We start from the raw sequence: 26672 nt of genomic DNA, 5'->3' as shown, positions 1-26672 counted from the left end.
CCAATCTCGATAGACCCGTTTTAAATTTGGGCACGGGTTGGCCTGAGAAAAACTTCAACTTCGGAATCGGTTAAATTGACACTTATTTGTAGGTGATATTCACAAAAGATGCGGTACAACACCTATATGTTTTTATGATTGTTCTTATACATTAATTAAGCTATATATATTTATGTTGTATGGAGTGTTTTATGGTTTTTTCTCTGTTGTATAACTTATTAAAGCAACACATATTTTTGGCAGATAATATTTCACTTTTAAGAAAAATAATTTACTTGATAAAGTTAAATTATTCAATTTAATTATCAAATAATAAGTTTTCTATAAAAATTAGAACACTCATTAGTTTGAAATTCGGTAAGTATAAACTCAACCGATAGTAAATTAACAACATATTAATCAAGATTTATGATTAATAACACTTCTTAACGTCCAGATAACATAAAACAATCTTTTATATTTCTAAGAACCTTTAGAAAAAATAACAATATTTCCTTTAATCTTTAAACCACAAAATTAACTCTATAATATGGTTTAAAATTGATAAATTCTATTTAAGTTAATATATAATAAAAAAACAAGAAACTCCTTTCTTTATTATTTTGTAATTGTATAAGTCATGGACTTTTTTTTTTTATAAATATGTTTTTGGTCCTTTAATTTTTAGTGAAAATTGGAATTAATCCCTCTTGAAAATCTTGAACTAATTTAGTCTTCATATTTAGAAATGCGTGAATTTAGTCCTTTAAATTAATTTTTTTAAATTTATTTGATGTTTCAAACGCTTTTCTCAACTAACATTGAAGTGAACATGTGTTAAACAATATAAATAAACTAATACTATAATGACTAAATTCATGTATTTATAGAATTTAGGGACTAAATTGGTTCAAGGTTTACAGATTTTCAAGAGAGACTAATTTTAATTTTCACTAAAGGTTGAAATACCAAAATATATTTAACCCTATTTTTTTTATTATAGTACTCATACTCTTTACAAAATTTAATGAATTCTTTATCATCCCATTCTACAATAATTTAATTAAACTCGGTAACCATTCAACTAACACCTTGTTATTAGGTGTCTAAAATGAAATTATAATAAATGTCTTGGCAATTATTATGATAATATTACGTTTAAGGAAAATATTATAATATATTTTTTCACAAAAATTTAATGTTGATAATCAGGATGAGTTCACCTATTTCAATATTCTTAGCATTATTCATACTTTAATAAACGACGTGTATCAATCTTTATCAAATAAAGACAATCACACATATATTTGATCTATTAGATAACTAATGTCTTATCTCATTAATCTTACGATAAAAGACAATTTAAATAAAATTATAAAAGACTTTTTTTCTCCTTCATTATAATCTCTAAAACAAGTCTCTAATTTTAACTAAGGACCTTATGACATTAACTATTTTTCACAAACAAATGAAATGACAAAACACAATTTTATTAATGCAAACAAAACAGATTAGATCTTGAACCTACCTCGTATTCCTAACAGCTTCTTCTCAAGAAATTCGTGACATTCCAAATTTGATGTTTCAGATTGTTGGCTAGGGATGAGCTTCTTTTTTAATTCTGCAATCCGTAACACTCGCACTAGATGCTATACCGATTATTGAATCTGCAACTGCATTACAAATCCTTACTTTCTCAACTTGCAGAATGATGAAACTTCTTTTCTACTTGCTAGTCTACTAATCTACCTACACTTTCCTACTCTTACATGCTGCCATAAACAGGATTAGAGTGCTTAATCTGATATTCTAAGTACCCATTTGAAAAGAAAAACAAGTTACTTAGAAGTTCCAAATGGAAGTTGAGAAAGTAAAGTCATCATTTGTGCCATATGCTTCAAGCTGGGTGGATTCTAATTCCTGAAGACCTGCAATTCCATGCATCTCAATCAACGCTTCCCAGTTAACACTCGTGTCAGAAAACACTCCCAATTCATCGTTTTCATATCTCAACACAGCTTCAGGAACTGTTGAACTTTCTGTGCTATCAGCTCTTGCTGACTGTGTTTCTTCTTTAAGTATTCCCAGCTGTTGAAGAAACTCATGTAAGTCTATCTGGGGTTTCTCTTGAAGATCTCCCGGAACATCCTCGGATGATGTTTGAGAGTCTTTTGGAGTGCTTTCTGCATTGTCAGTGTTGTCTACATTCTGAGTTTCTGCCTCTGGATCATTGCATGAACTATTTGGGGAATGCCTCTCAGCTGAATTTTGTTGCTTAAGCTCTTGTAGCCTCTGATGGATTAAATGAACACTGGGTTGAGCACTAACATTGAGTAATCCACAGGAAGGGAACATTGAAATGAAGTTCTTGGAAGGGAACCATTTGAACTTTCCTGGTGTAATAGATGAAGCAGGCCTTGGCTGCAGGTGTGGAAGATTAAGGTATGCATCTGGTCCATAGAGTCTCCTTGCAGCTTCATCATAAGCCATGGCAGCTTCTTCAGCTGTGGAAAAAGAACCAAGCCAGAGTCTGCTTCTCTTCTTTGGCTCTCTTATCTCAGCAACCCATTTGCCCCATGTTCTCTGTCGAACACCTCGGTACTCGCACGAGGCATTTTGTGGACCACCTTTCCCTCTGGTTGGCCCTTTCTTCCATGGCTTCAGGGGGGACTTCTTGCAAGTATCCATGGTTGATTTCAATAACTTAGATCAGTGGAAAGTGGTGCTTTGAGTATCAGTGCTTGGTGATACTTGGAACTGCATGCGAGGCGCGGATATGTAGGAGAGAGTGTGTAGGTTGGTATAAATGTCTTCACGTTTGGAGAAGTAGCAAACAAAGCCCATGTGACCGTTATTCACTGTGTATGTACTCAGTGATTGTTTCAAATCCCTTTTTCTTTCTTTTTTTACGATAAATCTTTTAGGTTTTTATGTTTTTATGTTTCCCTCTCACTGCCACAACAGGTTGATGTGTATGTAGCCATGCATGGTGGTGTTAACACGTGGTGGTAGTAATTATAACTTTGTTTACCACACAAACATGACACCTTTTCTGTTGTTTTAGAAAACGAAAGATGATTAAAAACTCCACAAGGGGAATGCTGAAATCCAAGGATTTTGAATTGTCGACGTTGACAATGGCTTGCGCAGGAGAATGTCCTTGAACTATAAAATGACAATGCTATACGTCCAAGGGTTTGGTATAGCTCCGTACCAACCCAGTTGTCATGATTGTTACACAACAAAGCTCGTATTTGAGACCACAATAACCTTCTTTTTTATATATAGGTTCAAGATAGTGATGAAACCGATACAATATAAGAGTGTGAAAGAGAGAAAAAAAGGGTATTGAATGTTGTTGAGGTGGCGACTAGAATATTTCCAAGATTTTCTAACTGATACAGTGATTGTGTTGAATGAACTCTCTGACACTCTTCTTTGGATTCTATTTCTACAAACTAGCCACATAATAGTGATGAATCTGTCCTTGAGGAGAAGGGTTTTAAATAAGATCCACCTCAACAATTTGCAATTCACGAACTACATTTCACATGTTGTTCTGTCATACACACCCTGATTCTCGAGACTTTTGTTCACCTTTATCCCATGCTTGCTCTCTGTGTGCATCTCATCGTGAATTACCGCTCATGCCCCTAAAATGTTCACATATCATACCTAATCATATATAACATGGTGATGAGTGATAATTAAGCATGCCAATTCTGGAAATATTCATGTGAATGATAAATGATAGCGTCTATATGCTTTCAATATATAACATTTATGACATTGTTATCCTTGAACCAGAGAGAACAGCTGGCATTACATTGGTGACAAAATGTCATAATCAATGAATGAATGTACGATAAAAAGTCCTACAAAAACAACCAAAGCCTACTTATTGTACTGATAATTTGAATATTATGTAGAAAATTATTTTGGCAAAAGGAGAGAAATAGCATTTTGTCCTTGGCTAAGGGATGGCTCGGGGATTTTGACAAGTCAAAACAAAAATCCATGTCAATGTCGGTCCTTAAACGGTAATTAACATAACAATGGCATAAATAGACCAAAAAAGTAAGAAGCAAGCTTTTGCGAATCGAATAAAAACTGAATCAATAATTTCAATTTTCTACTATAGAGTTGTGCAATGAGAATATGCATAGTATGGGCATAAAGAGTACCTCTCTGCAGGAGAGAAGAGGTATCTCGAGAGTCCCTCTATGGTGTTCATCTCAGTAGTGTTTGTCAACTTTGCTTTGTAAACCAGGAAAGTTTGGAGTGTTTGTTTTTTTTGAAAATTATGTTTTGACAAAGTTTTATTAACAAATTTTTAATAAAATACACTTGACAATACTTTAATGGATGAAATAAAAATTTGATATAACTTGAAAAGAAAAGAAAAATATTTGGTATGTGTTAAAAAACAAACTTTGTCAAACTTTATTAAAAAAAAGTTTGTCAAATAATCATAATCCTTTGTTTTTACATTGTTCTATTGCTTTTAAGTTTGTTTTTAAATGTTTTCTGCATTACCATTCCTTCTCTGTTCTGCTAACTTATCTTAACAATAATTGTAGACCATAAATGAAGGTTGTCTTCATCAATATTATTTTGGATATCTGGGAGATGAGGAGTACTAAAATATTTGGTGCTCCTTTTTCTTTAGCTTTATCCATTGATAGAAGTGGTTTGATTGGAAATATTTATAAAGTTTATAAGGCTAATACTGTGGATGATCTCACCATTTTTAAATACATTAACATATACGACCATGAAAAAAAAAAGCTCTTATTACAGATATTTCTATCATTTGGAAAGTTCCTAGTAGGGTTTGTGAAATGCATCATCAATAATATATGGAAAATTATCATTTGACAATCCTTTATAAGATAAAATGATCCAAATAAAAGTGATATTTTGGAATGTACTTATGGATGAGTTACTTTGGTTTTGGTGGGATTTTTCAAGAAAATGTTAGGAAATTTATTAGTAATTTTCATTTTTTGGTGTTGCCTTAGCTTTGGAAGCTGAGAGTAGATAGGTATAAGGATAACAAAAATATCTGAACCCGTAGGTATCAGCAGCTAAAATCTCCGGTGGATAGTTAGTATATGTGAATATTTATTATTCGTGGGTAACGGGCATTTTAATATCCGCTTATAAACGGGTCGGGTGCGGATATCATACTACCCGTACCTACAGATACATGTTACCTGCAAAAAATTAAAATTAAAATTTAATTTATATTTTATTAAGTTAAATTTAATTAAAATTAAAATTATATTTTATTAAGTTAAATTTAATTTATACTATATTTTTTATAATTTTAATTAAATTTTATTTAAAAAATTTATAAAATATATATTTTTTAAAATATTTGTAGATATGCAGGTATCCACGGGTACCCGTGAATTTTAAAAAGATTTGCGGATATTTCTTAAGCGGGTACCCGACGGGTAAACGGATAGGTAACGAATAATTCTTTTTTTAGGTCGAATTGTCAATAGGCACTATCCGTGTCTGACTTGACCCGTTGTTATCCCTAAATAGGCATTATTTTAACTATTAAGTTATATGTGAAACCACATGTGTGGGTCTTCACATTGATTTTATAATGATAAAAAAAATCATTAAAGTAAATATAAATAATTATTGTAATAAAAATAATCTATTTTTTTATAATTTTTTTATTATAAATAGTTATTTTAGTTTTAAGAAACTAAGTTAAAAAATTTTCACTTGAAGGGTATGATTTAAAGTGTATGATTGGTAAAATAATTATTTCAATTTTAAACAAATTATTTATTAAGGATAAAATTGAAAAACGAAATACATGTGAATTCCTTTATATAGTGGTATAGATAAATGGTTAGGTGGAGTTTACTTTAACTCATATATACATGATTCTTCCTTGATAACACTACAACAAGAATGACTTTAAGTAACAGTTAAAAATTGTTGTCACTGGTAATTTTTAAGCCGCATCTATAAAATCGTTCCTTATATTATGTTTAGGCAACATTTTTATATTTATGGTCAAGTTTAGTGTTGCATAAAGTGAAAAATGCTGTAGTGTAATTGCTTTTAAAAGTTCATCTATTGTTTATTGATCTATTAGAGGAATATGGGATTGTTGTCTTTATATGTGAAGAGATGTTAATTTTCATGTTTCTCATGTGTATAGAAACAAAAATAAATGTGTTGACAAACTTACTAATTTTGTTTGGATCACGGGTTAGTCTGCATCAAAGAAGCTCAAATCCATTTAATACGGATTAAGTGAGTTAAATTCATTTTGATCCATATTTAAAAACAACAATTTTTTCATTCTATTCGGAGATACCAGAATTGACTCATCTATTAGAATCTATTTTGATATTTCTTTTTTATGTATATTTACAATTTTTAATACAATTTTTTGTTGTTGTAGTTATATATTTATATTAAAAGATTGTCTTACATTTTTAATACAACTTTTTGTTATTGTAATTACATACATATATTAATATTAAAAATATAAGTCACACTATTATCTTATTATGAATTATTCATGTTAATCAAACTATTAATTTGATGAATGAAATTCTCCACATATAAATATAAATGAACTTAATTGATAAGAACAAACATAAACATTTTGTATTACAGCCATGGTAAAGAAAAGGACATAATTAAAAAATTATATATACGAAAATGGCTAACTAAGGCACATTGGAAATTGTAAGTGGGACACAAATGGTTCTTACGATTTGGAAGACTCTTCTTCTTAAAAGCTTCTTTGGTATGCCATGAAAATAGGAATGCGTGGAAACAAAGAGAAAAAGCCACACGTACTTACAGGAACAAAGAAGTGTTTAAACTGCACTATGTGGAATTTATTAGATGTACCAGAATTAGATGTGTTAAAATGAGTCAATCTTTTTTACACGAGTTGAGTTAAGAAATGGCCAGCTCAATCCGAATCACTTTTTCGTAAATCGAAAATTTTGCAATCCGATATGACCCAGCACGAGTTAGTGAGTTAATGGGTTGGTTCACTAATGAATTTTTTTTTTGTAATTTATTTTATATATTTATTGTATTACAATAAGAGTAAATTTACTTATTTTATTTTTTATAATACCTAATTTTTGAAATATTATTATAAAGATAATAGTCAAAGATTAAAGTATCAATGTATATAATTTACAAACAAATTAATTAAATATTCAAACTATTTAAATATTGTTGAGCAACATTCTAGCATTTAAAAATATGAAATTTTTAACCTATATAATTAAAAGTAGTAAATAATTATAACAATTTTTTTTAAATGTTGGTGGGTTAAGTGAGTTAGATTCAGTTCAATCATCTTTTGAAAAAACTTAGTTTTGCTCAACCCAACCCGACTCAAATCTGTGGTGAGTCGGGTTGGCTCACACCCCCTAGTCAAAGACAAGGGGAGGTATTGTTCCCATAGACGAGGTCAATGTTCCGACCCAACCCAAGTTCAGCAACATTGTTAGGAACAATGACCGCGTACCCAAGGTATTGTCTGTTTTGGAGTATGGAGATCCGTCATGGCTCGGAGGGTGAAGTATTTAAATTGCGTTTGACCTCGATTCTTAAACGATATTAATGAGACTTATTGGGTGTACTGAAACATTTAATAATCAAAAATTAAATACTATATATATCACAATTTATTTTTAATTAAACTACAATATTTTTAATTCTATTCTCTTTATTTTCTTCAAGCAAACTCAGCTAGCATAGGAGAAAAGACCACGTTCTTGCTTCTCATAGTTATTTAATTTTCTGAGAATATTTTTATTACTATAAATAATTTCGTGGGAAGAAAGAACACCATTAAGTTTTCACTTCTTAATCTAAATCATTAACAACTAGCCGTAAGAATTCGTAAAACGAGGGGAATAACGCCACCTGCTATCTATTGTCATCAGCAATATTAAATAAGGAATTGTTTTTATTTTACTTCCAACACTATCTTAGTTCTCCTCACCCAATTTTGCACTTATGGCACTGAGATACATTGCAACTATGATCAGGATATTATTTAAAGTAACTAAAGACAAAATAAATGTTTTCTAAATTAGAAAACTCTAACTTCTAAGAAAAGTCATTATCATAACAAAGCACTAATTCCATACTCCCCTCCATTCTAAATTTTTAAAAATATTCCACAATAATCGTTTAATTTAATAATAATAACAAATGATATATTTAATCTAAAATATCCGCATTTAATATATTAGCAAAAATTCAGAGGCACTGTTGCGCATTTCATAGAAATTTTAAGATAAATAATATTTACTTTTGAAATATATAATTAAATTTTAAAGTAGTTGTTAAATAAAATAAGAAAAAAAAAAGATTTCTAAAATAACAGTATAAGTTATTTATAACAAAATAAATTAAAAAATAAAATACGTATCCAAAAGAATTTTTAAAATAACTATTATAGTTTAAAGACAAATCACATTCATTTAACATTTAAAAATTAATTATATATTCTTCAAAATTAAAAAAAAATAAATATGAACATAAAAGAAGTTTTTAAAATATTTGTTAAAAGATAAAAAAAGTTTTTAAAATAACTTTAAAAATAAACTATTTATAAAATGACTATTTTTTAAAACAATAATTCAAGGTAAAACTAAAAAAATAAAATATGAATATAAAAAAAATATTTCATTATATATTGTTATAGATTATATACATATGAAATTACACGAATATATATATATATATATATATATATATATATATATATATTTATTAGCGTAAACACATGCGTATAATAATATTATAATGTTATTAAGTTAATATATAAACTAAAATTATATTTATTAAAAATAAAGTGAAATATATCACAACAGATGAAAGAATAACCATTCATAAATAAAGAAGAAGAGAATAAACAGAAATAACCGATTTTATAAAAAATTTGTAAAAGTAACGATTAATTTTTAAAAATTTAATAAATTATTATATTTAAAGAGTAAAATTATTATTTTAAAATATGAAAAAAAAAATTATATATTGTTATATATATATATATATATATATATATATATATATATAAAGACTATAAAACTGTAATCTATAAAAAAAATTGAGAACAAAATTGAAGAAGTAAACATCAAAACGTATGCGTGGTAAACTTCATTAATTTAAGTTATGACTTCATTAAAGTAAAGTGAAATTGTGTTTTGTAACAAAGTTTTCATCTGAAAGAAAATTAATAATGAGATGAACATGAAAGTTATATTTTTGACTATTAATTGATGTAATTTAAGAGGATCTGGCGTTGATCTGATGAAAAGTAAACGCCAAAGTTTTTAAATGTGGCCAAGGCTTCTGCAACTGCCACCGCCAAACACGAGAAAAATCGTGTAAAAAAGGCCAACCACAAATCAAAACCAAATCGTCAAAGGAACCAAGAGACCAACCCCTCCATAGGAAAAGACACATTTCCCCATTCGCCCGTTCTTGTCCTATTCCTAGCTGAATGTAAAATCTAAAAGACCATTATTCAAACAGAAATTTTATTTATGCACAAAGTTATGCAGTATAAATAAAGTACTTAATAAAAAGTGTTGCATAATCTGTAAAGCCAAATCGTCATCAACTTTATCTATTCAAGATTTTAGACATCAATCAATATACTTTTTATAAAATAACCATATTAAAACAACAAATTTATCAAATATGACTTATAATTGAATAGTAATGCATAACTTAATTGTCTTCTGCCAAACCTCGATCAAATATCCGGGATATAAATAAATAGTTTATATAGTGAAAGTGTAAGTTAATTTTAATTATATGATTATCACAAGATAGTATTTTTTTAATGACAAAAGTTATTAAATTTTATGCTTAAAATATATAATAAAAAAATCCTTTTATTGAATAACTGTATTCATAATGAAAAATGCAAAATACTTTACATTTAATTGTAATTTGCTAACACGACACTAAATAATCATGCCGCAATTTACTGTTACCTAATCTCACATGAACGTTAATGCAATTTAATTGTTCCTTCACTTCCTTCCAAATACAATTAAGATGCTTAAAAAGATCACAACGTAACATAAAAAGAATAGAGAGATTAAAATAGCATGATTATGATATCAGAGGTCCAATTTGTGCGAGATTAAAATACATCAAACCAAAATAACAGAAATATAGTATTTGAGAGAGTAAAAAGTAAGGCAAAAATTTGCTTGGATCCGAGTGAATCCTGTGGAGCAAAATTGCAATTGGTTGAAGTCGCAACAATCGAACATAAAAATTGATGAGAAAAGAGGGGGGAATTGTGGAAAGGGAAGACAAAGAAAGCAAGATGAGAGAATATTATACAAGTTAAATTATTATTTTTGTTGATGTTGTTTATTGATGGATGGATGAATGAATTATGTGATGGCATGGCAGGAAGAAGCAGTTACACATGGCGTAATACATCGGAACCCTAACGTTTGAAGTTCTTGGAAGAGAGAGGGAGAGAGAGGATCTACCAGGCAACGTGGACGAAGGAGTTGAAGATGCGGGAGAAAGCGTGTCTGATGCGAAAAAAGGCGCGAAAGGAGAAAAGAGAGGAATCTTGTAGAAAGCTCTGGAGGGTGTGGACGAAGAGATTGAAGCAGCGTATGGGCGGAATGTACAGAGTCAGAGGCACAGCCGAGAACGCCACCGCGAACAGCAGTTGAAGCATTTTCCTTCTATTTTTTTCCGTTCTCTTTTCTTTTGGTGTGTGAGAAAGAGTGAGAGAACCACTGTGTGGGATTACGAATGAGTAAAAGAGGGTTAAGATTGTATTTATATTCTGCAAACAAATATTACGGAGGCAAATCACGTCCTTTTTTCCTCGTCCCAATTTTCTTAAAAACTTTTATTTTTCGTCTTTTTCTTCTTTGTTTGACATTTGTCTAACTTCTTCAAACAATTTATTTTTTCTTCTTTACAAATTTTAAAAAATAACAGAAAGAAAATTTTAACTACCTCCACAATGATAGAAGATCATGTTATCTCATGATGAAGCATAACAGAAGATATTAAAGATATCAGATAAATCGTTTAGCAACAGAAAGAAAATAAAAAACTACTTATATTAGTTAAAAAGAAAAAATCTAATGGGATAAATTACACTCATTTCGCATATAGCTTCTTCACCTTATATCAGAAAGTAGTCGTTCCGGAACTGTTATCAAAGCAAAAAAAATTTATTAAGCTTAATCTCCGATGAATGCATGTTTAATATTATTTTTATCTTTAATAAAAATTTTGAAAACTTCAAATATTAAGTTAAACGAATAGATATGAAAATGAAACTATATTGTCTCCGAGGCCCAACATGAAAATATTCTATAAGGGTAAATATATTTTTAAACTAATACAAAAGATGTAGTAATCAACGTTCGGATACTTTTTTTCTAAGACCGGTCCAGGATTGTCAAAGCATTTTGTTACAGGAACCCGCACTCAAATCAGATGCTCATCATTCTGTTCTTCAAACTCGGAATGAAAGAGTAATGACGATGATAATTTTACAGAATAATCACTTTTATGACACTCCAATATTTCTTATTTCTCTCTATTCTTCTCAAATTTTCAATTCTCGGAATAATTATGATACAAACATATGAAAACTTTTAATTTATTATTATATTACTATTTTTTCTGTACTATTTGTTAAATAGTATTTGAGGTGACAAAAGAGGATTTTCTTTTACTATCAAGTTCTTATTTATAGACATGTCGCAAATGTGCTCTGTTCTTCACAACACAAAATCTCTTTTTATAGTTAATCTATACAAATAAAGTTTACATAAATCATTTTCATCAAATGAAGAAACAAACAGTTTTCTCAACACCATCAAAATGTAGTCATATCATCAACATTTATCAGTACATCACCTTGTGAAAGATTGAAATAAAAAAAAAAACACGATTGAAGTGAATTTCTTAAAGTTAAGAGCAATTAATTTTTTAATGATTATGCAACTTTGAAAAAAATTTAAACCGATCATCTGCATAATCATATGCCCAAATTAATTTCACACATTATCGTATAAAATTATCTTTCTCAATTTAGTCTCCCTGTAAAAATTGCCAGAAAAATACTCTTGGGAACAATTTCTTGCCTTTTTTCTTCCATACCATACTCTTCAATAAACCTTGTTTTTCAATAAGAAAACTATTGCCAGGTTGAACTCCAGCATACAGCTGCGATGTAGCTTTTTACCTCGTCTTAAACGTTTCATTTTCAAAAAGAAGCGAAAGCAGAACTCTACATGATATGGACGAAATAGATGGATGCCAATTGTCTGAACAAAAAAAAAAAAGATATGGAAGTGTGCTGCATGTCCCTGAATTTGACGTTAACGGGTATTAACAGATATTGTATACAACATGATCATGGGAATATATTCTTCATGTCTCATACAAGTATGCAATGAACCTATTTCAAAAAAAAATTATCTGCACATACAAAAGTGAACTATGTACACTGAATAAATAAAAGGGGGAAAAGAGGGATACCGCTACAAGCCTACAATAGAGTTTGTTGCAACTCAAGGAGAAGATATGCATGCTAGCAACTTGCCGCAAAGCTGTTGTAACTCAAGAGAAGGATCTGACGAAGATATGGTTGAGAGTACAGACCTGGCTTCTAATAGTCCAACAGATATGTTTTCCAAAATCACATCTTCGCTGGCCATAAGTGATGCTATGAGCTTCGCACCTGCTATCCTTTCCTGTTGAACATTAAAAATGCATCAACATAATACGACATTTTCTCACACGTTATGAGAAATTATTCGGCTATAATCAAATTCAAAAGAAAGCCATATCAGCTTTCATACTTTTCCACTTTATACCAAGCTGCCATCCATTGCCTTTCTCCCAACATTTTGAATGCCACAATTCTTTTGGTTACCTTCCTTTTAATTTCAATAAATATTTTCCACACTAATAAAAATAAATAAATACTCTCCGTGTTTTACACTATGTCAAAACATACATACACAGAAATAAAATTAAAATAACTTCAGATTGAAATTTAATGCCACTTTATTTGCGTCAATTCAACAAGGATATTGTTGAAATTATGGGGTTTTATAAGTTAGTGAGGGAAAAGGACAAAAAAGAGAGTGATCACTGAATTCGTGACTTTATTCAGTATGATGTCTTCCAATTTAATGATAAGAAATAAAGCTCAAACCCCTACTTATATTAATACTAAACCGTAATCTAAATTAAATAAGGAGACAAATCATGACATAAGAATAGGGAAACTATTCCTAAATACAGGATAATCTAAATACAAGGAAAACCAATTCTGAGATATAATCGAAGTCCTAAGATACTCAAAAACATCATAAAGATAAAATATTGAGGTTAAATATGTTTTTAATTCTCAAACTTGGACACGAAATTGGAATTCATCGTTGTATCAAACTTTGATACATTTTTTTCCCTAAAATTTAAAAATGAATGAATATATTCCTTTTAATCCAATGACGTTAACTTTTTAGGCTTATTAAATGGTGTTTTAGACTTACATTTGAGTTGGAACGTCTCAAACATTATAAACAACTCAAACGCCATACTAAAGCCACGTTTGACACAAAAAAAATTAATGCAATTGGGTTAAGCGGACTATATTAATTTTTAAAGTTTTGGGACCAAACTATATCAAAGTTTGAAATAATGATGAATTTCAATTTCGCATCAAAGTTTAGAAATTAAAAACAGATTTAACCCTGAAATATTGATTTAACGACAGTTTCATTATTTCAGCTATATTCTAACAGATATGACAGTCTAATAAAATTACAATGGTGAGTGGGTGATACAATCTCCCTGTGAAGCTTGCTATAAATATTTGAGAACATTCAAAACACCAACAAAAAAGAACATAACCATAAATTTTATTTGTCAAATGTTATGGTACCAAAGTCGGTAAAATTCTTATTAAATGACCTCGTAAAATTAGTTCCAATCCACGATTAAGACACCCACCAACAATATGGTCAATACACCAAAATCCAAGATGCAGCAAGTAGATAGATAAGAAACCTATGTAAAACTATTTATTCTGATAACTTAACATATATGATAACATATATAAAAAGAACATATATAGCATTATTAATGGTGAATGACAAAGTTAATTTACCTTGTCTGACTCCTTCCTTAGGGCTTTTAGGGCAATTCTGAGAAGGTCAGATGCATAGGGAAGAACTGCAGATCTTAGATGATACACGGCTGAAAATAGAACCTGGGTGCATGCTGCTCTAATCTCTGACTTTGTTTCAAACTGTTAGCCAAATATAGTTAGTTTCATAACTAATCAAGATTGTTGAAGTTTCAAAAACTAAAACTCTAGTAAACGAATACTATCAGGCAATTGTGATCATAATATGCACTGTTACCTCAAGACATTGAAGGAGAAAAGGAATAACTTGTGCTGCAAAGGGCTTCTTGCCAGATTCTGGTATCTTCTGGCAAGTGCTAATGAGAACATTACCCATACACAGACGAAAAGAGAGAGAAACTGAAGCAGGAACAAATTCTGAGTTTTCGTCCCCAAACTCAGGAGTTGAAGTTCGTTCATTCTTGTAGTTAAAGAACTGATTGATCACATAGCTGAGAACAGACTTCCCTGCAGCAGAAGACTAAAGAACTTAGATGAAGTCACATTCAACTAACATGAAGCATCAAGCTTAAAATTCACTAAAACAGATCAATAATACCTTCTTTTCCAAGGGCCCTAATTTTGTCAGGCATGGAAGTGGCGATTGATTCCTTAGCTTGTAGTTCCGCACATATCATTAGTGCTAGACAATCAATGCATCCGTGTTGTGCTTTAGAAACTGAGAAAAAGTAATGCCAATCACAATTAGTTATAGTTCAAATAAAAATGAATGAAACTTAGAAACAAAATTCTTACAAACCTGAATCAGCGTTCAGACAAGGCCATAATAATACAGTTTCAATCATCTCTCTAATTGCATACATTGAACAATGAGAAAGCGTCTCCCATCCTCTGACCTGTAAATCCAAAAAAGGCACCTTATTTCCAGCCAAATTGATGCAGAAAAAGCCAGAAACTGAAATAAACTAGTAAAGAGCACCAAACAATCTAAATAATGATGGGGGGGGGGGGGAATATTTACCACAAGTGATGTGCAGATTGAAAATAAACAGGCCTTTATCTTCCGTATATTCTTAGACGCAACAGCTCCATCTAATAGGGAGCTAACAAATGGGAGCAGAACCTAAAAAATCACAAAGCATAGAAAGGTTGAAGTGACACTTTAATAAATATAAACTGCCAATAGGTAACAACTAATAAGGTTTACTGTGGTGCCAGATTCAGATTGGATGTCAGTCATAAAGAGAAACAAGGATTATTATAAGAATCTGTAATCGATTATCGAAAACTGGCAGACTAAGAATTTCCATCAAAACAAAAATTATAATAATATTGAAGATTTACATCTAAAACTCAATCATGTTGTAAAGTAGTACGGGTGTAAGCAGTTCAAGTTAGGTCCAGTTGAATCTAATTTCCAACCAAACCCAATTACATTTAATTGGGTTGGGTTTACCTCTTTTTATTTAACTCAATCCAATTATAATTGGGTCAGTTCGGGTCATTGGTTGAATAATTTAAAAAAATTATCAACTTTTGAGAAATATCACAACATAAATATTTTCAATGTTCCTTAATATTTATATGGCATAAACAATATTTATAACAAATTTATAAATAATATTCATATGATAAAATATAATATCATTTTTGTAGTAAATTAATAGGACAAATAATATTTTTATTATATATTTGTTATGTAGTTAGATTAGGTCGGGTTTTGAATTCGTACCCGTTACCCAACTCAACCAGTTCCAATTGGTTGCACCAAAAAGTCCAAATCCAACCCATCCCACAAAAATGTAAACGGATTGGGTTAGAAAGGTTTGTAGGTTAGGTGCAACCGACTTACACCCTAATAATGTAGTATACAAAACAATGTAAAAAAAACTCAAACTGAAATGTAAATAAAACCAAGGTTGTTCTCGTGGATGTCTTTCCTGGAAAATTCCAGGGTGGAGGGAGATTGGGAAGAGAACATTACTTGTGGATGAATGCGTCCACACAGCTCAGCAGAGAGCTTCCGAACATCTTCAAATTCAAACTCACAAAACGCCCTGAAACAAATGAATACATGACAGATGCATCAGGCTCCTGTAATATTTAGTTGAAGGAGACAAAAGCTATGTTCTTCAAGGACCAACCTGTTTAAAAGGAAAGCAGCGATACAATCACAATCAATATCAGTGTTCCTGTTTGCAACATCTACCTCGCAAGGAAGAAATATACACAGTTTGTAATAACTTCAGAAGAAAAACTCTGAACTAAATGAAAAATGACACAATCTCTGGTCTGACAGACATAGTAGTTAATGTTCGATACTCAAGAACTTTAACAATGAATTGTTTAGTAGTAAGACTTCTTTTGTCTACCTTTTAGTTTCATCTATGCGAAATATCAGTTACTAGTATAGTTTTAAGCACCTTGATCAGATGAATTTAAAAAAATTGTAAGTGGCTGTATTGTCTCAGTCAATGCGACTTTCTTTTAACTACAGTCTACAAGTCTACTAAGTGTTGGATCATTTAGGGACACATATAAACAAAGTAGCAGAATATCCACAAAAATGTAAAGCAGTGTCCATAATTAAGATCTTAGAGTGTCAAACTAAACTGGAACAAGATTTGATTATAAGAAGGAATCACATAGTAGTTAAGTTTTGCATCCAACTTTTGGAAAGATTAAAAACCAACAGTAATTCTGGCTGTTCCTTAGTCTTGAGCATATAGAAACAGGAACAAAACCTGATTCCATGAGCTTTAAATTTGTTTGCATATCAGAAGATCAGATAAACAGGTTTTAATACCAGGTAAAACAGACTAGAAAACTGATAACAAAAGAAAAATAATGAAAAAGCAAACCACTAAAAGAGAAGATCTGCATATGGACAAAAAGGTAGCAGACTCTATAAATTCTTGACACGCGAACAAGAATTGGGCAAGGTAGAATCAATATAGCCATCAAGAGGATCGGCAGGCAGATACTCAAGGCAAAAATATATACCCTGGATAATGTTTTTACTGAGATGCCCATACATAATTGATGAATTGAGGTCGTTGAAAGTTTTCAAGGGAAGAATTTTAATTATGAGCAAAGGGCAAAGATGCTTGAACAGAGAATGCTGCATTTCTTCAAACTCATCACTTGTGTAGGTTCTCTGCTCCCATCTTGATAAGAAACTTTCACCAATCCTGCAGCAGAATTGAAAATGTATGAGGAAAGAAGTTATGACCAACAAATTAAATAATTACACAAGTCTTTGTGCCACATTACATTTACTGATTACACATCCATTGTCAATGCATTTAGTTCACACCAGAATTTTCCCACTTTTGAGACAATGATATAGACGCATTCACTGTGATGACAGAATATAAGGACAAAAAGATTTTAATATTGTAATAATCCAAATGAAGACACGGTATGATATTATGAATGAGATTAGCATATCCCATTTGACTCAAATAAACACTTTTACACACTGGAAATAGTGCATATGACCATCATAAATCTCATACAACCATACACACTACAATCATATTTGAAAGAAACTGAAGCAGAAATAAAACTATGATCACTTGGCCAATAATAATTCATATACTGTGCACTTCATACGTATATGTGATGAATAGAAAAGCCAACGGGCAACATTCGAATGAGAAAAGAGAACCAACCATAAATTATTAGTCATTTTAAACTTGACACTTATCCCAAAACCAAAAAAAAAACGCAATAGCAGCAGGACAAATATATCAGTAGGTAGGACCGTTTCTCAAAAGTTAGAAGTAACCTCAAGTTCATTATGTTTCGGAAATGGTAATTGCTAGAACTATAAATTTCATAGACTTAAAACACTGCTCTTCCTTGAATTACAATAGAAAAAATCTAGACATTCCCAACAACAAAGTAATGTCAAGCCGCTGTAAAGTCTGGTGCTGTAATTACATAAATTGTGTTTGAAGAGACATGGAAACAGTTACTAATGCGTCCAAATTTACCAAAGAAAAACTATTACGATAAATCAAAACCAACCATAAAATAAGAGCTTGGCTAATAAGATCAGAAAAAAATTATGGATTCCTTAAGTCTTTGACTTCTGTAACACACCAGCCAACCAAGCAAGACTCCCCATTGAGACCATGCCTTTCAGCTCAATAAAGTAGAGCACAATTCAAATATCTTCGTTGAACTCTCAATTAATGTGGAGTGCATCCATTGAATTTAAAAGTTCTTATGGTGTGTATTTTCATTGTTATTTGTCACAAACGGGTCTTTGGTTCTACAGCTAAAGCTCTTGAGATCAAAATTATAAATAAGGGAAAAACACGACAGCTATAATATTTGGTTTAAGGATCAAAGATAACATTTGATATTTAAAACATTGTACTTCATATACTCACTGCTTCTGGTCTCTAACATGCAACATAACATGATGCAATACAAGATCAGCAACAGTTGCCAGATTTTCGCTTATATAACTCAAGAATTTGACAATAGTTGCATTTGATGGATCTGCAAACATCTTGTCAACCAGTGGTCCGATTAAAAAGTTCCAGTCTTGAACCTGATAATATTGGAAATAACAAATTAGAATATTTTTGTTAGTGTTGATTCCTGAACTGAAAATTCATTTATTGGAGTATTTTTTTTAATTGATTTACAGAAAACCAACATATTTACATAAAATGCAAGTGTACATGTTCAAGCCACAGAACATGTAAAGGGAAACAGATATACCAAAATTGTAAACAGTCATCATAAATTAAAAAAAGACGGCCAAACCTCAACTCTTCAAGAACTGAGTTTAGTTAGAGTAAGAAAGACACTGCTAGCCCCGTACCCAATGGCTTAAACTTTGGCTTGCTTTGGTTCTTAACATGGGCAAGAGCAACTTCTACCAAATAGTAAAAGTTCCGTTGAAGCCTCCCCAAATCCTCATAGTCGAATTTAACTTTAACCAGGTCATGAGGGCTAGTACTATGTTATAGTTCATGATTTAAGAACAAAGCGTTTCAAGTAAGGGAGAAGATTATAGATAAACAATCACTCTTAGGTATACAGATATTGCTTTTAGGATTATTTGGGTTCAGTAGCACATCACTTCAGCAATTAGCAGTCTAAAAATGTTGAAATAATCTTTTACAATTTATCACTAATATTAAGTCTTAAAATGTCTACAGTTTCCATTAACGAACTTAACCAACGTAAAGATTACATCAGTCATTTATTTCCATTTTCTTGATCATATTCCACATTGAAAAAAAAAAAACAGCTTGCACACTAAAAAAAAAAACAGCTACCACACTGAAAAAAAAACAAAAGGAGAGAGAAAGTAAAACAGGTCATGGCCTTAAGTTATAATCGTTATTGGAATGCGGGACTTGCACTCTAAAAAAGTATATAGTTGCAGTCATTGATTGAAAAGTCAATGGTTGTAATTGTTATAGAATACATATGCATAACAAATAATGTAGTTAAAATATCAGTGGTTAATTTTCCTATCAACAGTTATAACTCCATGCATTTACTCGGAAATTTAGAGTGAACCAAATCCTACAGCCATACATAATTGCTCAATCTACCATCTTACATTTTTGGACCATACTGGAACCAGTTTGAGTAGTCGGTCAGTATCCAACTTTGACCCTGGCAGCAAATAAAAAAAAATGAGAACATAATAAATGCAGTATTTTTAACATAAAACAGATGTGGATAAACAAGAAACAGATATTACAAACTGTTCAATATTTACAGTCACAGTGGTGAAACGGAAAAGAATAAGAAATTATCACAATTTGAAGCGGACCCTATAACGCAGTTATGTACATGTACTTTGATGTGCATCTTGAAAATATAGCACACTAAAGTGATATGTAGTTATGTATATTACACAGTATTATGCATCCTTATATTATATGCCACTGAAAATCAGCTAGCACTACTAAGAATTTGGTGATCTTACACTGTTGTTTCAACTGCAGAATGTGTTTTTCATATTTACAATGTCTGGATAATGCATGATCTTGAACAATTTCAAAGGAAGCAGCCATTACTTTCCATATTAAACTGTGCTAGAAAACTTGATGAACTTTAGTTTTAGGAGATACGGATGTAAAAAAGCTGATTGAAATTGGTATGGAATTTTACAAACAAAATTATCCACAAATCTATGGAACTTTCAGGAGACTTTCATGAGTAATGCCACTTGAGAAGTTGTTAAACAACATAAAACTAATCCACTAATAGTATTACACAAGAGTCAATAAATACTCAATCTACATTATATAAATGTTGATATAAAATACAGAACTAGTGATGCAATGAAATTTCAAACAGTGATGGAAGTAGGGAAAAAAAGTACCTTCATCTCCATTGGACTGTGGAAGGTCTACGCTTATACTGGTATTGCTGCAAGGATAAGAAGGAAAAAATTTCAGCCAAGAGTGATATTTTCATCTATAAAACATTCTTAGATTTTGAACTCCGACTCTAGAAACAGCTTCTATAAGTTGAGATCCAAACTTTAGAGGCCCAGTAGAAGGAGCAAAGAAAAGGGAAACCTACCTAAGACAGTCAAGAAACAAGAATATGACTTCAATTCTCTGGTTGTGATGTTTGAGGACCTCAATGATGGAATCAATAGCAATTGATTGTCTCACATCTGAAGAGTAGACAAGACCAACCAGTGCAGGCAAGTACAGTGAAGGGTCTGCAAAAGTAATTCACCAATAAAATTTGTCACAACCATTTGTAAAATTTTCGTGACAGATATCTTGTGGATCACTGTAACGCATATGGAATTAATGTGAAAACATTATGGCTTAAAAAAAAATGTGTAACTCATTAAAGCAGAGGAGCACAACAAATAAAGACAATGAAGGAATCATTTCAAAGAGAAAAAAAGTAAAGGAAATGCAAAGAAGCAACCTATAAGCTTAAGCTATTAGATGCAAGCTTAGAAATTGCTTTAATCACATCTTAAACACACCTTGTAACGTCCTGATATAAAAACTCTATAGACTTTATGTGAGAATAAAACATAGGCCACCAATAGTTTTTGCTTCAAATTAAAATTAAAAACCAAAAAGATGGTGCTTAACAATTGGGCAAAGAAGGTTCAGCACCACATCAAGAATCAATCATCCATAAAGATCCGGTCAATACAAGACTCGCTAATACTTGCCAATTTATATAAGAAATCTGTATACAAAATATTACACTTTACATTTCAGTTTTAATGCTACCTATAATTGGAAGTAATTTGGATGCCTGTTCACGAATCATAATTTCTTCATCTCCAAGCCGCTCTAGCAATTTGTTTGCTATATCTTGCCTAAAATACACATTTCAACAAATAAATATACAAACAACTAAAAACCAGTATAACAACAAAAGCAGTCGTACCTAGAAGAACAAGATATTAAACTTTGTGATTTTGATGATATATGTAGGACTTCTGATATAACATCCATAGCATTTCTTCTCTGGGAAATGTTTCCAGAAGAAAGGCGCTTCAGAACTTCCATAAGACAGCGATCATCTTTGCTCCTGGAGAATCCTTATATGTGTAAGTTCTAAATTTAAAAGAAAAGATTTTAGACTTAAAGAGTGATTTTAGTCAGTATCATAAGAGAAAGAATAAAATGACTACATTGAGCAGTATTCTCCTATCAACATAACAACAGCTCTAGCTGTACCATCCCGCTCATCTAAAAGGTGAAGCAGAAGAGGAATCACACTATTTGCCTTCCTACTGTCAGCAAGTGCATCTTCTTGTGTGTAATCTGGCCTCAGAATGATAGCCTTGAATATTGAAACAACTCCAACTATCACATCCTCATCAGTGCAATTTAACTACAGAATAAAGAAGGAAAGGTATAAAAGCTCAATTTTCAATCTGGTAAGGAGACACAAATTACTAAATCACAATTTGATTAATCATTGACTTCTAAATACATCATAACTAAAAAATATGTTGATAATAAGCAATGCACACTCTATAGTTCTATGCCAAAATGCAGCAGAAGCCAGGTTACACATAACAGATGGCAATGTCTGTATCAAATATGTGAACTTAAAGTTGTTGAATATCAAGTAGATCTGGACTCAGTTTGTAAAATTAGAAATAGTACTCTGCCTTGACAGTGCATCATAGGTAAACAAACAATTTTATTTAACTATGGAATGGTTAGAAAAAGAAAAAAAAGTCAGATTCAACTGACAGTTACTGCTGAAAATAACAGCTTTGATTTTTCTATCAGATGCAAAGGACATTATTACTGCATTAAAGTCACTGCAAAAACCACATCAACATGTCATTCAAGTTCAGAACAAAGAAAATGCTATAATAAAAATACTAATTGATGGTATCCTTATTCTAAGTTTCTAATCATAAAATTCAGTGCTAAACCTGATCCATGCAAGGGAAAAAACATTGGATTTCGAAGGAAAATGAATATAACACATTCATTCGCATGATTAAAAGGGTGTGTAACATTTTTGTTTAAAAATATATCTGCAACATATTTCCCCAAGAAGGCCTCAATTAGAGGTACCTGTGGTACTAGAATGCGTGAGATATTCATCCCAAACTCCGACACTGTGCTTTCAAATCTCTTGATATCTAGACGTCCCAAAAGCAGGCATAAACAATTCAAAAAGAACTTTCTGGTCTCCAACCCACCATCATTGTTGTCAATATAGCCACCACCAGTGTGGTTGTCCATATAATACTGCATTTTGCATGGATATCAGAAAAAAAAAAAAAAACAATTTCAACACGCACAATCATATGAAACCACAAAGAATTGAGTTGTCATGTCATCATGTCAAATATATTTATCACCTACTGACCTATTCCTGATTAATTTGAATTGATGTAGCCCTAGCCAGTAACAATTACAAACTAACCATAAGATATGCTCAAAGTGTTAAATAAAATGTATGGGACAAACACTCTTACCCCAAGACTGCCAAAAATTGCACAAGAGACACTATCCAGATAGTCAAGGCAAATTCCCTTTTATATATGCCATAAATAAGTTAAAGCCTAAACGTTTATACAATATGATGAAGTCAGTCAGCATATATTTTTCTTAGCAGAACTGCTAAAACAAGAATAATTTATCCCCCTTGGCAACATCAAATAGAGACACCTTGCCATCCATACCAACTAGGACATAAGGTGATTGCTCAAATTACTTCAAGACTTCATTATAAATATATAGCTACTCTGTACTGTATATAACCTGGATGCCAGACATATACTGGTCCAACAGTTCCTTGTAATGCTGTGAGAACTTCTTATCTTCCAGGTGTAGTAGCACGCTATAATGCTTCCAGCAAGAACAGAGCAGTAAATCTCCAGTCTTGAGAGCATTAGAATCAGTCTTCAATGCCGCAGACAAAAGGAAAAATTATGGCCCATAGAAAATACTAAGTGATTAAAATCGAATATCAAATAGAGAAAAAAATGCATTGATTCCAGAACCTGCCTCTAGTTGAAAGGATCCATGGTGATTCTTTATCTCCTGCAGCCATTTAAGAACTTGCTCCAAGCCTTTGGCATGTAAAAAACGACTTTTCCTGCTCCACTGTAATGTAGAGTTGAACATTAAACAACTGAATAAGTAACAGCTTGAACCATCTTTTTTACATTCTTGTTACAAATGCATGCTCATATCAGTAATTTTATATGCCAGTTAGAATTCAGTGACAAGTTTGGGCCTGATTATACTTTCTGCAGAAGCGAATGAGTTCTCATCACAAAATTAGTTTTACCTTAGTTGCCCCTCTGAAAAGGAACATCGAAAAAGAGTTGTTAATAATCATGAACCTAAAATCAGGACAGGTTTTGTTTACCAAATTCAATATAACAGGAAATGTTGCCATAATCGATCGTCTAAAAGTCTTATTCACACTGTAGTTAAATAATGGCATCACTTTCTAATGCAGTTTCTAATGTTTGCTTATTCAATATAATTTTCTTTATAGTATATCATTATTGCACATTATGAATATATGAATAAAAGAATTAAGAACTAAGACTGTATAACTTACAGAAAGGAGCCTTTTAACCAAACAAATAATGTCATCTAAATGATGCCACAGAGTATAGTCCCTATCGATCATTGACATCAAAAAATTTGAATCCAATTTCTCCTTCTTGTCAGTAGTAGGAGAATGTACAAAAGTAATTGCCTGATCTTTTGCTCTGGCATTTAATTTCAACTTTTTATTGTCCACCACTTTTGTTAATGCTCCCGAAAGAGACAAAAAACAATCAGCCGCAGACACTCCAAGGCGAGATGGCAACTCAAAACCATCCTGCAAAGTGCTGAACAGCCAGTGGTGAGATAATGAAAATTTAAGGAATAATCAGTGAATTAATAAAACAACATTATAATGATACTATCCACAAAAAGAGCAAATGGGAGAGATATGGAGTTGACATTATTGGTAAAATAAATGGGTACAATGCTACAATAAGAAACATGAAAAGGTAAATTTATGAAGAGGAACAGCTGTACACAAGTAAGACTTGTCATTGAACAAATTAATAATCAATCAAACGCCTCTAGCCAACAATGGTAGCTCCTGACAGTATCAGGAATCTTGTCTATAAAGAGAGGGGAAAGAGGGGGGAATTAGATGAATGTCTGAATATACAATGTGAGACATATATACGTTTACATAACATAGAATAAAATAAAAGACAACAATCTTGATAAATACACTAGTACAGTGCTAAATGCACACCAGCAAAATCTACCACTAAACAAGAACGTCCGTCTACATTACACTTTCAAACAAGAAAGAGATGCATGAGAAACAAACAATACCTTCCTTTACTAACAATGCTAGCCAAATCCGGAAGACAAGTGGAGAGTATCTTCAACAAATCTCCATACCTCTCGCGTATCCCTAACAAACACAATTTAATTAATTAATCCAAAATGAATTAAAAATAAAAAGGTTTCCTATTTCCAAACATGTTCTTCGTCAATACTTGAGTTGAAATAGCGAGAGTGAAAATCAGAAACTCACCACCAAACATGGATTGATGAGCGGAACATTCAAATTCAACTAGATTCCGAAGAAGGAGGCACCAACCAAGCAACAAGTAGCGATCGTTGACGTGCTTTCTGGCAACTAGGCCAGCGAGAGCCTCGGCAACGGGTTGGAAAAGAATCTCGTCCTGGAAGAGCCAGTTCAACAGAAGCATAGCTTGGTCACCGTGCTTGGACTTCAACACCTGCAAACAAGAAAAACAGCGTAACGAAGAGAAAGCAGAATCCGAAATAAACAAATTAAGGGGGAGAAAATGAATACGCTGTCGATGATTGGAAGAAGGACTTGGTCGAGGGAAGAATTCTTGGTCGCAGCGTCGGCAACGTAGCTGTGGAAAAACCAGAGAGAGTCTTCGAGGGAAACGAGTGAAGTGTGCGAGCGCGAAGAATGTGAAGAGAGGCGAGAAATAGAATCTTGAAGCTTCTTGGGACGGGAAGTGAGAAGAGAAGTGATAGTACGTGCGAGCGTGACGGAGACGATGGACTCGCGTTGTGGCTCCGATTTCCATAGCAACTCTTCTTCTCCCTCCATTTTTCTCTATGCCTACTACCTTGGTGTCAAGTTTACACTTACTCAACTGAACCACTGCGACGATGTCAATGAATTGAATGTCACAGTTTTTGTTTATTTTTATAGGTTAAAATATTGGTCTATTTTCGTCGGTAGGTTCTCTTCTTCTTTTTTTCTTAATTAAGTTTTTATTTTAAAAATTTAATTAGCTTATTTTAATCAGTACTAATTAGTTAATTATATGTCAGCATGTGATTCTTTTTATTTTTAATTCTTTTTATAATTTTAAAAAAATTGTCATGTATCAATATGATATTGTGGTATGTGATACAAAGAGTGTGACATAGAACGTATTATTTTTGATGTGAAAAGTCTCATCGTAGTCTTGTCTTGTATATGTATTTGTTATTTTTGTCTATATTTGTTTTTAATCTTTTTAAAATTGAATCAATTTCATCTTTATACTAAATTTAATTTTTATATAAATTTTATAATGGTATTTTTATTATAATTAATATTTTTAACAAAATTAAGTTTATTTAAATGTATATTTTGCATTGAACTTTACTTAAATCTTATTTTAAATATTTATAATCTATAATTGATAGATAAATGTTAGAGTTGCTTTAAAAATAACTTTATAAATTTAAATATAAAATTTTAAAATAATTTTATAACAATTTAAAATAAATATATATATTTAAAATATCACAATTCAATTTATAAAGTTGTTATTTTTAAACCAACTTAACATTTGTCTATAAATTATTAATGTATAATTATTTGAAGCAATATTTAAATAAACTTTAATGTAAAATAAAAATTTAATCTTGTTAAAAATATGATTGTGACATTTATATAAAGGTTAAATTTTGTCTCAATTTAAGTATGAATGAAATTATTGATGTCTTACAAAAATTATGACTAAATTGAGACAAGATAACAA

At 31.3% G+C, this 26672-nt stretch overlaps 2 protein-coding genes across 3 annotated transcripts; both read right to left on the bottom strand.

Annotated features, from left to right (window-relative positions):
• Positions 1-1346: 1346 nt before the first annotated feature.
• LOC114168235 (dehydration-responsive element-binding protein 2F-like) lies at positions 1347-2779 on the bottom strand. The gene has a single exon (XM_028053363.2). It carries the CDS (start codon positions 2665-2667, stop codon positions 1822-1824), a length of 846 nt encoding a protein of 281 aa, XP_027909164.2. The 5' UTR covers positions 2668-2779; the 3' UTR covers positions 1347-1821.
• A 9582-nt stretch (positions 2780-12361) lies between these two features.
• LOC114193892 (ARM repeat superfamily protein) lies at positions 12362-25811 on the bottom strand. 2 transcript variants are annotated; one of them, XR_003606315.2, is made up of 23 exons: positions 25478-25811; positions 25193-25400; positions 24988-25069; positions 24206-24482; positions 23641-23739; positions 23395-23535; positions 22702-22878; positions 21798-22000; positions 21551-21694; positions 21391-21479; positions 20711-20855; positions 20508-20554; positions 19737-19792; positions 18547-18710; positions 17150-17337; positions 16291-16351; positions 16131-16203; positions 15168-15269; positions 14946-15042; positions 14745-14864; positions 14424-14666; positions 14168-14308; positions 12362-12743 (listed from the first exon to the last, which is right to left on the bottom strand). XR_003606315.2 is itself a non-coding variant. In XM_028083875.2 (23 exons), the coding sequence occupies exons 1-23, from the start codon at positions 25745-25747 to the stop codon at positions 12561-12563; spliced, it is 3297 nt and encodes a 1098-aa protein (XP_027939676.2). In that variant the 5' UTR covers positions 25748-25811; the 3' UTR covers positions 12362-12560. The 2 variants fall into 2 exon arrangements, 1 of the variants encoding a protein (XP_027939676.2); XM_028083875.2 differs by having other exon boundaries at positions 14424-14653.
• Between the last annotated feature and the right edge of the window lie 861 nt (positions 25812-26672).

This window comes from Vigna unguiculata, chromosome 1 (assembly GCF_037176805.1).
Source record: "Vigna unguiculata cultivar grain cowpea cultivar isolate G323 ecotype 2 chromosome 1, ASM3717680v1, whole genome shotgun sequence".
In the NCBI taxonomy this organism is placed as follows: domain Eukaryota; kingdom Viridiplantae; phylum Streptophyta; class Magnoliopsida; order Fabales; family Fabaceae; genus Vigna; species Vigna unguiculata.
The sequence above is the reverse complement of the archived record's forward strand: the minus strand, read 5'-3'. Positions and strand labels throughout refer to the sequence as shown.